Source organism: Centruroides vittatus, unplaced genomic scaffold (genome assembly GCF_030686945.1).
Source record: "Centruroides vittatus isolate TY-2023 unplaced genomic scaffold, ASM3068694v2 contig_628, whole genome shotgun sequence".
NCBI classification, from domain to species: Eukaryota; Metazoa; Arthropoda; class Arachnida; order Scorpiones; family Buthidae; genus Centruroides; species Centruroides vittatus.
This window is the reverse complement of record NW_027122385.1, coordinates 4832203-4847154: the sequence shown is the minus strand read 5'-3', so window position 1 is coordinate 4847154 and position 14952 is coordinate 4832203. Positions and strand designations below refer to the sequence as shown.

The following is a 14952-nucleotide window of genomic DNA, read 5'->3' as shown; positions in this document are numbered from 1 at the left end:
ATAAAAATAACCTTAGCGGCCACAGGGCGGAAAGAGTAAAAATAAAAAGTTCGAGCGTGAATTGGAATGTAGCAGTAAGCTAGTTCAGTCATCTTTTGCCCCACTGATACTAATGGTCTTTTTTCTCAATTTATACTTTTTTTTAACTCTTCCACCCTGTGGGCACTAAGAGGGTCTCTTTTAGCAAGCCCATTATGGATTAGGCCAGGCCCACAATGGGGCGGCCGGGTGGTAAGGGACGGAGCCCGACATAACCGGACCAACCCCGAAAAATTCCTGGAAATTATTTGACCCGTCCGGATTCTAACCCGGGTCCCCCAGAGTGGCAAGCCGCCATCTTGACCACTCGGCCATCCGGCCTCTCAATTTATACTAGGGTGCGTTTTTTATGCAGCGAAAGTGTAGAGAAATGACGTCACGAGCAGCGTTGGCCATTTAGAAACGGGTTTCAGAGAATTAGCTGTAAAGCGCTTCTCGAACGCTGCATAAAAAAACGCGCCCCTACTGACACTTACGTAATTTTGTTTTTCCTGGCTTTTTTCTTAATTATTCTATTGTATTACGCAAATAACGATTTTAATAACACTTTAAGTATTAAATATATCTCTAAGTATTTCTCGATATAAGACACGGAAATGATTTAAATCCCAAACATTTCGGAATTGATAGAATTTATAAAATGATAGAATTTAATTTTTGATAGTATAATACTTTAATAGTCTCGTAAATTATTATTATATCATTTATATTCAAATTAAGAGAAAATTATTATTATTATTATTATTTTAGTCAACCTAAGCCGTTAGAAGTATTATAGTCGCTATGTAAGTGGTTCGCATGGAGCGATAGATTTTGTATTTAGTGAACACTCGCTGTTTTATAATAGTAATAACAAATACTCTTCGTTGATTTTCGGAACACGTTCTACCATGCATTTTCCTACTAGAAACAACTTTTAGTGTTAAATTAAGGTAGAGTTTATTGAAATATTAATATATACACCATTTATATATAAACAAAATCGTGCCCATTTATATATAATATGCCAGATTTATATATAAATCTTAATTTTTTAGCATTTTAATTGATAATTTCTTTGCGAATTTTATTACCCGTTATTTTTTGGCACGTGTTTATTTCAAGACTATTCTGTTAACACGATTGATTAATACGAAAATGGATTAATTTTACAAGAAAAGTTCCAGTAGAAGTTACTTTTAGGTACTTTGTTGTATACATACTGAAATTTGCGATCTAAAATTAATCTCTACCAAGGTTCTAAATATCAGTTTGTTAATGGGTGCATTCAGCAAAAATAAAAATATTGCAACACTAGCTCATCACTGTTTGGTTCTTTAACTGACAGATGTCATAGTAGGGATCCAGAATTCGGACACATATATGTTAAACATTTAACATATAGTTTCTCACTTTGTACATTTCAGTGTTTGAAATTATTTTGTTCTTCCAAACTTATGATTATATTGAAGGTTTGTTTGTCGAATTTTAAATTTAAACCTGCATTTTTACTTGTTTTTAAATGTGACGGACGAAATGAAAAAATGTGTTGTACTAAAGTGCTTGATACGTCCGGTTGAATGATGGAGGACTGCTTCGAGAAAGTGTGTGACGTTTTATGTGATGTCTTATGATGCCATTCAATCATATAAGACCATACTTACTGACCGTTATAATAGGGAATAGCTGGAATGTTGGTAGAAAAATGCTGATTTTTGAATAAAAACACTGACAACATAAAAAGCAAAAAGTTCTTTATAAACATTGATATTGTACAATACTTATATTAAATACCTTTAATAAACAAAATTTAATGTTATCTCTGCATATGATATCTTATAAAGCTATTGCCATAAATGTTGTCAAGAGTTAGTTTTATACTTTTAAATGTCATAATTTAAAAAACAAAGGGTCAAATATTTTATGGGACATATTGTAAATTAATATCTAGATTTATGATGTGTTTTATTTTCATGTGTCATGACTCTTGATATTGCATGATGAGTGCTTCCTGTTATATGCCTTTGTGTGATGTTTTACTTTGTAAATACAGTGGATCTCTGATATAGCACGCATGTTGGGCGCGGAACAACACCCATGTTATACCAAGCGGCGCAGAGTAACGTGGTTCACCTCTCTACTTTAGCAATAATATCAAGCTTTTCTTTCACACTGTAAGCTTTTCTTTTACTCATCATGCATACAATAATTAAACACTATTCAAAATACATGCAGAAACTCAATACATACACAATTACTCAATATTCAGTAACAATAAAATGTGTTACTCACTAACGCCGCACGGACCTGTATAAACATGTTTGAGCTTATTGCATCGCAAACATTGCCCGCACTATAGTGAGCAGCGCTATAATGAAGGTCCACTGTAATTTCATTATTTTTGTTATTTTGTTATGGTACAATGGACTTGACAGTTGCTATCAGTCAGTTTATTGACTTTCACTGCAATTATTAAGGACAACAATTTTTCTGGTTATTTATTTCCTATCCCTGTCTTTTTCTTACCATACTAAATATCTTTTCCTTCTTCCACACAGCAATGCAGGAAAGGCTCTACAATGTTGTGTGGTAAAACCATCATCAGTCTTACTATTTTACAATGAATACAAATCTGTGATATGTGATAATATCAAATTCTTTAAAAATGCTGATGAATGGGAAAAACGGCCTGTCCACTGATGGAGCATATAAAACGCTGCTAGTCAGTGCCAAATGCTGATGGTTGACAATTATGTAAGACTAATTTCTAGCCAGTCACTTCATTAATATGCTGCAGTGCTACTGTTTGTTGAATGCATCCAATATGTCAATGAATAAATTGCTAAAAATAGAATCTAATATTAAAGAATTACATAATACCCTTCTCACTCTTCCACAAGAAAATTTCTGTATTAAAATAAACATTTTTCGTCTTTCAGTGTCCTGCTTCAGGTTTATATAATTGGCATTTTTTACTGCATATTGCCTCCCTTTAGAAGGTTATCCACCAACAATTGCCAGGCAGATGATGATGCCTTGCAGCCTTTACTGTTAATGCATTCTCCTTAACCATTAAAAATTTTCACACTTTCAATGTTTTTAGTTTATGATTGTAAAATACTTATCAACCTTGATAAGTATTATAGATACCCAATTATAGATACCCAATTATAGATACCCAAGCTGTTCTTATAATATAATCAAGATGGGTTGATAATAATAGTAATGATAATAATAAGTGCAGAGAGGTTATGTAAGGGTTTATCACATTGAATGACCAATCTAACACATTTTAAAAATTCTTTATTTCCCTACTGGTTCTCAATCCACGGTCCACAGAACATGGGTGCTCTGTGCAGCCACTTCAAGTGTTGTGCGAAAAAACAAATATACAATTAAAAAATTGTTTCAAAAGAAAAATCAATACAATGTAAAATAATTTTAGCATGGGAATGTAATTAGCAAACGCCAATGTCATCATCTACTAGACCGAGTCTGCTTGATTTCAAAAAGGTTTGCCACCCCTGCTTTAAAGCTGATGTATTGTAAGTGTTCCGTTGAAAAAAATGTCAAAGTTTAGTGTTTTGCAGAATAAATGTCAAAGTTTAGTGTTCCCTAACTTCAAAAAGATTGAGAACCACTGCTCTACTGTACACAATTTAAAGAACTTTTAAAATGTGTTAGATTGGGCACTTGGTGTGATAAACTCTTACATAATGTAATATGTAAATATAAATCAAATACTATAATATAATATAGTAGAAGGGTTAGAAGTACAAAATAATCTAATAATCTTAATCTTTGCTGTTGTTATTTTTTGTCCAAGCAATGCTAGGTTCATCTGCTAGTATATATATATATATATATATATGAAGCATGCAATGCCATAATGTAAATACTAAAAACAAACTTTTCAGGAGAGGTAAAAAACTTTTTAGTGAATGAATTTCTTCAAGTCTTGAAGGAATTTATTTCAATTTTACAATAAAATGGTAAAAAAACTCACTAGGTTACAAATTCTCTGGAGTAACAAACTGATATAAACATAAACCATAACATTTTAAGTGTCAAAAGACTTGCACTTTGATGCTTAAAAGTTATGGCTTGCACATAAGTTCAACTTCAAATTACAGTCAATTACAGTGCCACTATTGCCACAATATTTTTTTGCAACAGAAAACATTGTGTTTAGAATTAATTTTTTCAATAAAATGTATTTAAAGAAAAATGGCATTGCTCACTTTATATATATGTGTGTAGTATGAATATACATTTATATATATTGTTAAATAATGTATTTTAGATAATATCTATATTTAATATGTACATTTGAGGTTAATTTTATAATTATTCAAAACGTGATGTCAAAAGAAAATTTTTAGAAAGTTCTAATTTACAATCTCAGCAGACATTTGATTTGTAACATTTAAAACTTTAAGCAGGTCCCTGAATGAGGCCAAAAACATTTGTTATAATAAAGAAATTTTCCTGTTGATAGAGTGAGAAGTGTGTTGTGTAATTATGTGACAGTTCCAGTTTCAGAATAGGTGTGATAAGGATCTAAATAAAAATGATCTGACCTAGCAAAAATGAGATTTTGAGAATAACTTTTATGCAAACCGTATTCAAATATACTAATTATTTCAACTTATATGAATTTTTAAACTATTTACAAACTTATGGGACACCCTGTATATAATTTGAAAGCACCTGGGTTTTCAAACTTTCCATTAAAATTAATTAATCTTAACCACTCTGCAGTGACCAACGGATATATCTATCAAGGGTGATTGTGTGACAGTTGTGAATGACTGTAGTTTTTGGCAATATCCGCAAAAGAATTTTGCAGATATCGCCAAAAACTACCGCGAAAAAAAATCCACATAAAAAAGGAATTATGTGACAATAAAAAATACTTTACTTTACTAGATATAACTGTTTATAAAATCTTTTTCCAGAATGGTCATGAGAAAAAACACATGGGAAAATACTTAAAAAATTTTCCACGTTTATTCTCCACTACATAGAGATAGCACCATACCTGACTAACCCACAGCAGAAAAGTTAAATATATTGTTATTTTAAGAAATTCAAATACGAGTTATTGCTTGCTATTTGTCTGGAAAAGTTTGAGACCAGGATAAAAAAATTCATATTTTATGACATTCATAGACATTGTAACTTACATATGTTCATGTTGTGTGTTTTCAATCTTCAGTAAAAATGGGATCTGGTAAAACATTAACAGATGAAAAAAAGGCAAGAGACTGTGGGAAATCTGAATGTGTCATAGCAGACCTACTAGAAAGATCAAAGACGGTAATTCACAATTACTTAAAGGTTCCTGACAATTATGGCAAAGCTGAATGTGGTAGGCCACAGCTGAATATGGTATGACTAGATGGCATACCAGAGGATGTCATCTACTCATATATTACAGCTTCACTATAGCTACTGTAACACCAAGAACAATAAGATTTTTTTTTGCAAAAGTCTGAAATCATGTATACATTAAAATGCAGGCACAGTTAAAATTGACAACCTCCCATAATGCATTTCTGGACTTTACAATGCATTATGTTGGTCATTTAGATTTGTGGAATTACACAGCTTTTAGAGATGAGAAGAAATTTACCTAAATGACCCTGATGGTGTGCTATACTGTTGTTATAATATATGTTACTAACACCATCTTTTATCATATCTTGTGTGGGATTAGGCTCAATGAAGATATTACTTGTTAGCATTTACACATCCATAGAAAACTCATCTCTATGCTCAAAATTAAGTTTTTTGCTATTTTATAATTGAAAATACAGGGTGAACCAAAGTAGGTGGACAGTAGGTGAAATAGAGTTTGTTTTAGGGTTATACTATCACAGTGGTGTATATTTAACTTTGTTATGGTTATGGTTGAAAAATTACATCAGAGATGCATTTCAAGAAATTAATACACAAAGATACTTGTGCAAAAATGTTTGTCGAAGTGTGAAATGGTGAAATATAGACTTCAAAGCTGTATAAATTGTGATGGACAGCATCTGCATTGATAAAATTGTATTGTATTGTATTAGTATACAGTAAGACCCTGCTTAATGTGGAGGATATGTTCCTAGATGACAAAACGCTAAATGAAACAGCATTATACAAGGCCATTTTAACACAGAGTATATAGGGAAAGGGGAATATGTGACCAAACATAAACGGATTTTAGATCTGGAAAATAGAGATTTTGAAAATGAAGAACCCAAAGAATTTCTCTACAGATTTCCTTGGTAAAAGTTTGGTAATGATAACTGAAATTGTTGATCAAATTGTAGCAAATGATCCAGATTTTGAAAGGAGTGTAAAAACAATACAAGGTGTTTTGGATGCAATCTCCTGCTACAGACATTTGCTTAAGGAAAGAAAGAAAAAAAAAAAAAAAAATCAGCAACATTTATGTTAAATAACACACAAACATATGCATACAGAAATGTAAAGTTCATTTTTTGTAATGAAGGTTCTGACTCTTCTGAAATTTTTGATTTTTTGCGATGAAGTCATCTAGTGTCATTTGTTGTCATATTAACTTTGTTATGGTTGACCATAACCATAACAAAGTTGTTGTCATATGTGTCAAATTTTTTTTCTTTCTTTTGTTAAGCAAATGTCGGTAGCAGGAGATTGCATCCAAAACACCTCGTCTTGTTTTTGCATTCATTTCAAAATCTGGATCATTTGATACAATTTGATCAATGATTTTGGTTATTGTTATCAAACTTTTACTAAGGAAATCTGTAGAGAAATTCTTTGGGTTCTTCATTTTCAGAATCTCTATTTTCTAGTTCTACGTGAATTCCTTGTTCTGCCAGTTTTTGAACGTTGGTAAGGATCTCATCAGAAACCTGCTGTAATTCAATATCCTACTCATCTACATCTCCTAGTCCTGTTGTATTGATTACGTGACAACTTGGTCAACCTAACGATACAGCAAAAGTCTCTTCTTGTTGAGAATTCTTGGATACCTTTAGCCATAACTTCTTCCACACTTCATTCATGCATTTATCAGTCAATTCTTACCAAGCGAAGTTGATATTGCATGTGGTATTCATGATGATATATTTTTACCAAAATTGCACCAAACAAATATATGAGGATCATTCAAAAAGAAATGAGCCAGAGGCTGGAATGTGAAAACCGATGACAGAATTGTAATATCGTTGCGTGTGTAAGAATGTGTGGTTCCGACAACAGCACGGAAGGTCACAGCCCATTGCTAGAGGTCATGGGTGCGTACCATGTGACTACAAAGCTAGCAGAAGCACGCGTCAATTGTCCACCGCGGTCAGTCATGTTGTAAACGATGAAACAGTGAAATGGAGGCGTCAAAAAAAGAGCAAAGAGGAGGTGTTCGTTTTCTGATAGCAGAAGGAGTAGGGGGAACAGACATTCATCGAAGAATGCCACAAGTGTGTGGTGAACACTGCATGTCCCTTGCTGCAAGGGTAGAGGCGTGGCACAAGCGCTTCAGGGAAGGGCAGGTGTCGTCAGCCAATGATGCATGGTCAGGAACACCACACAGCATTACTGATGACATTGTCCAGCTGGTTGATGGAGTTGTTACCCAGGACCACTGAATGACTGTACTGTACAAGCCGGATGATGATGTCCAGCAGTACGTTCAGAACTAGTTGACAACGCAGCCCTGGGACTTTTACTGGGGTCTTACTGTAATTGTATATTTAATCTCATTAAATGTTATCATTTACTGTTATCTACTTTTGGTTCACCCTGTACATAAGGTTTTTATAACAAAATCTCATAATAGATGGTGCCACATATAACTTTATTAATTTATGATGATTAATAATTAAAAAGTGATTTTTAAGATAAATTCTCATAATAGTCAGGGAAGTTATGCTACTTGTTACTAGATTTTTTTTATCCTGGTCTCAAACTTTTTCCAGAACTGTATATTATGTTTTACTTCTTAATGAACATGGAACTTTTTTCTTTGTAAAGTACATTCAATGAACATCAGCTGCATTCTTATTCTGGAAAACACTATAGTTTATTTTTTAAATTAGAAAAATAACATAGTATTTTAGATAATTTTACATAGTGAGGTAGGTTAGAGCTTTAAGGTAAAGGCTGACTTCATTATTTGATTTTATTTTAGTGATGTGAAAAGGAAAAGTATGAAGATCCTGTGAAGTTTTGTTCAGGTTTAATTTTATGTTGCAATATGATATTTGAATAGCTTTAAATGCCATTAAAAATCTAATATATTGAGCTAAACTTTCATAATAGCATAACATTAAATTTTTAATTGAAAACCATAAAACTGTCAAGCCAATCAAATATTTTATTCTGTTTAGATATTTACAGATCACTAAGAACAGGGAATGTATAATTATTATACAAGTAAGACTAAATGCAACTGAAATTATTTGAAATAAAGTTAATTATTAAAATGTTTAACACACCTCTCAAAACCTCATAAGTTCAGTTTCAAGCATTAACAAATGTTTTTGGGCTTCTTTTGAGTCCTGCTTCAGGGTTTCTGCATTATCAACAAACTTATATTGGAGTTGAACATAATTTTCTTACTTTAATGTAGTGATTTAAATTTTAGTTTGAATTCAAATATTTTAAATTTGAAAACACGCTTTTTTTTTAGAATTATTATTAACAATTATAGAACAGTAATAAAATATATTTTGGTGACAACTAATTAATCCTGTTTTTAATATATTACAGTTATTTTAAAATTTAAATAAAAATTTAATGGCATACAGACCTCAAGGATCATGTCATCAAAATTCCAGAATGCCATTAGTGAGACCAATGGAGTCTTGTCCAAGTACCAGAAATTATGCTCCTATTATGTATGGTTCCCCACATAATTGGAATGTTGCTTGTCATCAATTTCCAGTTCCAATACCTGCACCTTCTGTGCAGACTAACATACCAAGTAGATCAATGAATTCAAGAATGATATCTCCTATTTCTAATAATCAGCCATATTGGCAAAACAGTAATATAAATTATGATGCAAATTCTCCTTCTTGTTGGCCTTATCAACAACCATATAATTATTCTAATGTCAATTCTATTCCAGGTAAATTTTCAATTTTTTTACTTTAGTTTGTTCTTTTATTAGTTATGATTTTAATGTCTCATAAAAGACTATTTTCGTCAAAAATTTCTGGTTTAGGACATCATGTTCACTCCCTGTGTAATCTTACATGGGTATTGTGGTATAACATTAACTATAGAATATGATAATTACTTTGAAGTACTGTTGTTGGTGTTGGTGGTGATTGTTAAATTTTTGTTTGGTTACTGATTTCAAACAGATTCTAAACAGATACAATTTCTGTCAGATGAAGATTTCAGCTGTGCAGAGATTCACCGATAGATTATTGCAATTTACAGAAATATTTGTGCGTCAAAAATGAGGGCACAGGGTCATTACATAGATGCCACACACAAACATCTGTAAATTGTGATTATCCATTGATGAATCTCTGCATGGGTGAAGCCTTCAGCCAACAAAAACTCTGTAAGTGCCCTTTGGTCTTCTTTGGATGGATTTGGAATCTATTGCACCATCATTAAACTATGGTTTCACTTGGACAGGTATGGTACCTGGTGTGGAATCTATAACCAAAAAATTAACAATTACTTCTACCACCTATGACAATTGTACTTCAAAGCAATTTTCATATCTTTAATTACTATTACATTACAATACCAATGTGCAGATCACACACAGTGTGAATACAATGCCACAAATAGAAACTTTTTGACTTCATCATATATTATTTTAGGAAATAAGGTTACATCTTGATTCTAATCAATATAAATACTATAATTAAAAATTTCATTAATAAATTTTAAATTTTTTTGCAGTTGTGGGAGCTGGAAATGCTCATTTAGATAATTATTCAAGATATCCATCTCCTTCACCCTCACCATCACCATCTGTCATCAGGAAGACAGCTGGGTAAATATATTTTATTATAATTGATTTTCATGGTTATGACTGATGACTATTATATTGATTTGTTTTTGATGTGCTTTGTTTTTTATTGCATTAATTTTGTTTATATAATTTATTTATTAATTCTATGAAATGTAACGATAGTTATGAAAAAATCTTGGAGAGTACTCAGGCATGCATTATTAGGAACTCTCTTGTACTTAATTGAATAAGAATAAGCATTTTAGTTATTAATGAGATTATTAATCTCTTCAGATCTTGATAATTTGGCATCAAAAACTAGTATCTTTCAAATATAAGACTTGGAAAACATTAAATTTTATTTGAACTTGTTATAATCTTCCAAAAATGACAGGAATGCCATTGATTCTAAGACAATGACATCTTAGAATTGAAAAAAATACAGTATATTTTAAATAGTAATGGATTTTATATTATATTCCAATTATATTTTTAATTGGATATATGCTTGTGTTTTTAAAGGACTGTTTGGCAGCCAGTAGCCTAAAAAGAAAAGTCAGTTGCCAAAAGTGTAATGTCTGGAACACAAAGTTAATAAATGGTGGTTCCTCTTTTTGGGAAGGACTTTGTCTTCAAAAAATTAATCGTAATTATTGCCATTGGATGAAGATTTACAAAAAAAGTAATGGATTTATTTTTTCAAAAAGAATTTTAACAAATGTTTAGGTTATTCTGTGAATCTTAGCCAAATGTATACAGTATACTGGCTTTATAGAGACCCTTGATTTAGCAACTCATCATGATATAAGTATAGAAAAGGCCCTGGTCAATCTCTCATAAGATCTATTTTACTATCAATATAATTATAATGGCTTTGTAAATGGCTAGAATCTCAATAATCTTTTGATCATTGAATAAACAAACATGAAAGTAAAAACAAATCATCCTCTTAAGTGAAAATATTCTTTAACATTTAAAAAAGTATTAATCGAAATTGCATATATTGTACATAAAAATACTATATAAATAAATATGATATCAATAATGAATTAAATGGAAAAAATTACAATATATAAATATGAAAAACCATTACAGTTTCTCTCAAGACATGATAATTCCCATAATAAAGCACATGCACATTTGTGGTATACAGTAACTGTCACTTGAGTGCTTGAGTTTTTGTCTTTCTGGCGAATTATTAAAAACAAATTTGCATACTGATATTTTTCTGTGTAATTTAAACTAATTTTTAAAATGAAATAATAAATTTAAAGGATAGTTTTTAAAATTTTGCATATTATATCATAATTTGATTATTGTTATATTTTCTGTGGTTATATAGCACAGAAAAGAGCATAAAAAGTATGTTAGCCTTGACATGTGGCTAATAACAGGGCAATCATTATTAGCTATTATCATCAGTTTTAATGAGTGATTTAATTAAGTGTTAATTGTTTTAATCATCATTTGATCACAATACAATAATTCAAATTGCTGGGATTACGCTAGCTGTTGTTAAAGTTGGTATCAGACAAACACTAAGGAATTATATGTAATTAATCATAATTATAATTATCAAATATTCATTATAAATTTTAAAATTGTTTTAACATGTCCTTTTACTGTTAATCAATGACACCATAATTTCCTCTAATTGTATTTTTATTTACTTACTCTACTTAATGTTATCAGTTTAGGCAAGTTTAAAAGTGATTAGAACAAGTAGTTTACTCTATGTGTGTATATATATATATATAGCATATATTGATATATTTTTCCCCCCTTTCTTTTATAGTGCATATCCTCCTAATGTTGCTGTGCCTACAGTTAATAAATATCCAGATAAATGGAAAGATGCAGATAGCTGGTTTCCACCATTAAATGATAAAACAAAACAAGAAAATACAAAAATAGAACAGCATAAATTAGATCATGTAAATAAAGAAAAGAAAAGTCCAAAAGATAATGTGCAGCAAACTCCAAATAAAGCTCTTGATAAACATGAAAATTTGTCTGAGAGTAAAGATAGAGGTACAAGTGAAAGATATCGAAGTAGAGAAAGAAGGCATCAAAGTAGAAGTGTAGATAAATATAAAACAAGAAGTAGAAGTAGGGATAGACAAAGTGGAAGATATAAAGAAAGGGATAGAAGCAGAGATAAGAAGCGAGATCATTCTGATCATAGAAGTTATAGAATGTGTGAATCTTACAGATCCAGAAGTAGAATTAAAGAGAAAAGTAGCAGGTATTTCTATAATTGAATTTGTTTACGAATTAAAGTATAGAAATTAGAAAATATAAAGATATTGCAATAAAATATAAACATACAGTTTATTTAGCAGTATACAAGACAATTTAATAAAAATTATTTTGAGATTTATTTCAATAAGTTTCATTACATAAAATGCTCTGAATAAATTTATAACTCTGCTGAATCTTCAACTAATAAATTGAATAATTCTTATATTTTTAAAGTTAAATATTTTTTAAGTAAAAATTTATTGTAAATAATTATTTTTTTAATCTTTAAAAAAATATATTTATTGTGTGATTAGAGAAAAGATAGAATTCTATGTTTATTTAAAGTTATAATAAAAAATGATATGATATATAATTTTGAAGATAACTTATAATTTGGAAATAGATTTAATTTAAATTTGCCTATTGTAATTAGTTTATGATTGTGATAAGGCTATTATATTTTCAAGCTATTTTGAATTTGACCAAATATATTAAGAAGATATTGAAAAAAAATTTTACATTCTGTAAAATTAAATGGGAATTCTTTTATTTTGATTATACAAATACCAAAGTATCTCTTAATAATTTTAAAATCAGATCATAGTTATTTGTATTTTATCTCTTTGTGCACTGTGGACACTAAGAAGGCCTTCTTTCTTGTCTGGCCCATCTGACCAAAGGTGAAGTGGCTGGGTGATGAAGGATGGGACTTGACATATTTAAGACAGAGTGCCTATGAAATATTTTTGAGGTTTATGACCAAGACTTGAACTTGTCCTCTAAGTGACAAATTGATGTCTGTACTCCATTGGCCATTGTCAGAGTCTGAGCTCCCAAATGACAATGGCTGGTCTGTGGCTCAGAGTGTGGACAGTCATAAAGTTAAAAATGATTTAATTTTCAGAACTAACTTGAAAAGTTTAAAATGATGGTAACTAATTATTCAAGTAATTATCCATAAGAAAAAAAACTGCAAAATATGTCAATAACAATTATCTTATTGTTTATTTGTCATTATTATAGTTAATATTCATTGATAATTTGTAAATGATTTCTATATATACAGTAGACTCTCGTATGATGCGGGGGTTCCACGTTGTAGGAAATCGCGTTATACAGGACAGATCAATTTATGCAAATTCAGGAGTCTGTAAATTGTAACAGTTGTCAATAAGTCTGTACTGTACAACCAATATTAACAAAACGGCATCATTGGAACTTATTTGTTGATACTTCCAATAGTGAATAAATGTTAAACAGTGAAGTGCATAATTTTATTTTAAGTTGAATAAAATTATTTTCCTCTTATATCTTTAAATGAGTATGTATTATTATTTTTTTATAAACTGCTACTTCTTTAAACTATCAGCTTCACTATTTATATATAAACAACAGGTAAGTGTATACATTCGCTTTTCTAAACAAAAAATCAGAACGAATTTGCGTTTTATGGGAGCGCATTGTACGGGAGTCTACTGTACATATAAAGATATAAAGTGTAGATAAAATATATTTAATATATATTCAGTTCAGTTAAAATATATTTAATATATATTCAATTCAGTTCTTATGGAATTTTATAGAATTTAAAATAACTAAAGTGACAGGAATTATTAGCTATTTTTAACTTACAAGAATGATTTTCATCATCTATAGAATTTAATACATTTTTTTTTTATTGATTAATATGTACAATTGAAAAAATTCTGATTTATGGTTTTTACTAATTTAAAATAATTTTTAAATTTTTAAATTAAAATATTGTAATATGTATTTTAGTTATTTGACTAAAATTAAATATACAGTAATTTCTTATTTTGTAGAATGTTTTAAATTAAAGAAATGGTTTTTATAATTTCAATTAATGTTTTATTGAATTAATAAAAATGAAATAAAATGGTAACAAATATTTAATTATTTTAGCAAAAGTAAAGAATGTTATAAAATTCATCATTCCAAAAAACATAGAATTGAATCTGTTTCTACTGATGATGAGAGTTCTGATGATTCTTATGATGATGATAGTATTCAAGATGATTCGCTTAAACCAGAGAGTAATGCTTGGATTCGGAGTTCTCCTGCAGAACTTTATTATCAAAAAAATAGCAAGGTAAAAAATATTGCATGTTATTGGCTCTATTTAAATATTTTAATTTCATTATTATTTTCTTCATAGGATGTAAAAATAACTGAAGGTACAGCAAAATTAAAAGCATTACAAGATCGCTTTAGACATGAGTTAGTGGAAAGAAGTTCAAGAGTTAAATCACTGAAGGTTACTTATGAACCACCACCAAGAAAAATTTGCTTAAAACTTCCTAAACCACCAAGTAATGTGGATATTTTTATATTTGCCTATTGTATAACAATATTTATAAAACATTTATTTACACTTCTAGTTTTTACATATTTATCTAAATACATTTTTATATAGTCCACTATAAATAAATAAAATTTTGTACTTATCACACATTTTTTTACATTATTATCTGTAAAAATTTTTAATGTACAGTCAAATCCTATTAACACAAAGTTGAAGAGATGTAAAAATTGATGCTTTGTATTAATGTATTAAGCATGTTTTATGAAAAATCAACAGTCATACAATCTAATGACAAATTCCAAATTTTCATCCAGTTATTTCACTATGTTTTATTTTATTTGTATATATTTAAAAATAAATAAATACATTTATGCGTTGCTCCAAACATACATTTTATTGAGATACAGTGTTTTGAAAAGAA

At 29.7% G+C, this 14952-nt stretch overlaps 1 protein-coding gene across 2 annotated transcripts in view; it reads left to right on the top strand.

The window, feature by feature from the left end:
- Positions 1 to 887: 887 nt before the first annotated feature.
- drosha (ribonuclease 3 drosha) overlaps positions 888 to 14952 on the top strand; it is a 56740-nt gene continuing 42675 nt past the window's right edge. Inside the window, exons 1-7 of one of the 2 annotated variants that reach the window (XM_067275585.1) lie at positions 888 to 971; positions 8379 to 8424; positions 8761 to 9121; positions 9916 to 10009; positions 11763 to 12212; positions 14132 to 14318; positions 14385 to 14538. In XM_067275585.1, coding sequence (XP_067131686.1) covers positions 8788 to 9121; positions 9916 to 10009; positions 11763 to 12212; positions 14132 to 14318; positions 14385 to 14538 — 1219 coding nt within the window. In that variant the 5' untranslated portion in view covers positions 888 to 971; positions 8379 to 8424; positions 8761 to 8787. The remainder of the gene's footprint in view (positions 972 to 8378; positions 8425 to 8760; positions 9122 to 9915; positions 10010 to 11762; positions 12213 to 14131; positions 14319 to 14384; positions 14539 to 14952) is intronic. The other variant, XM_067275584.1, reaches the window with a different exon arrangement.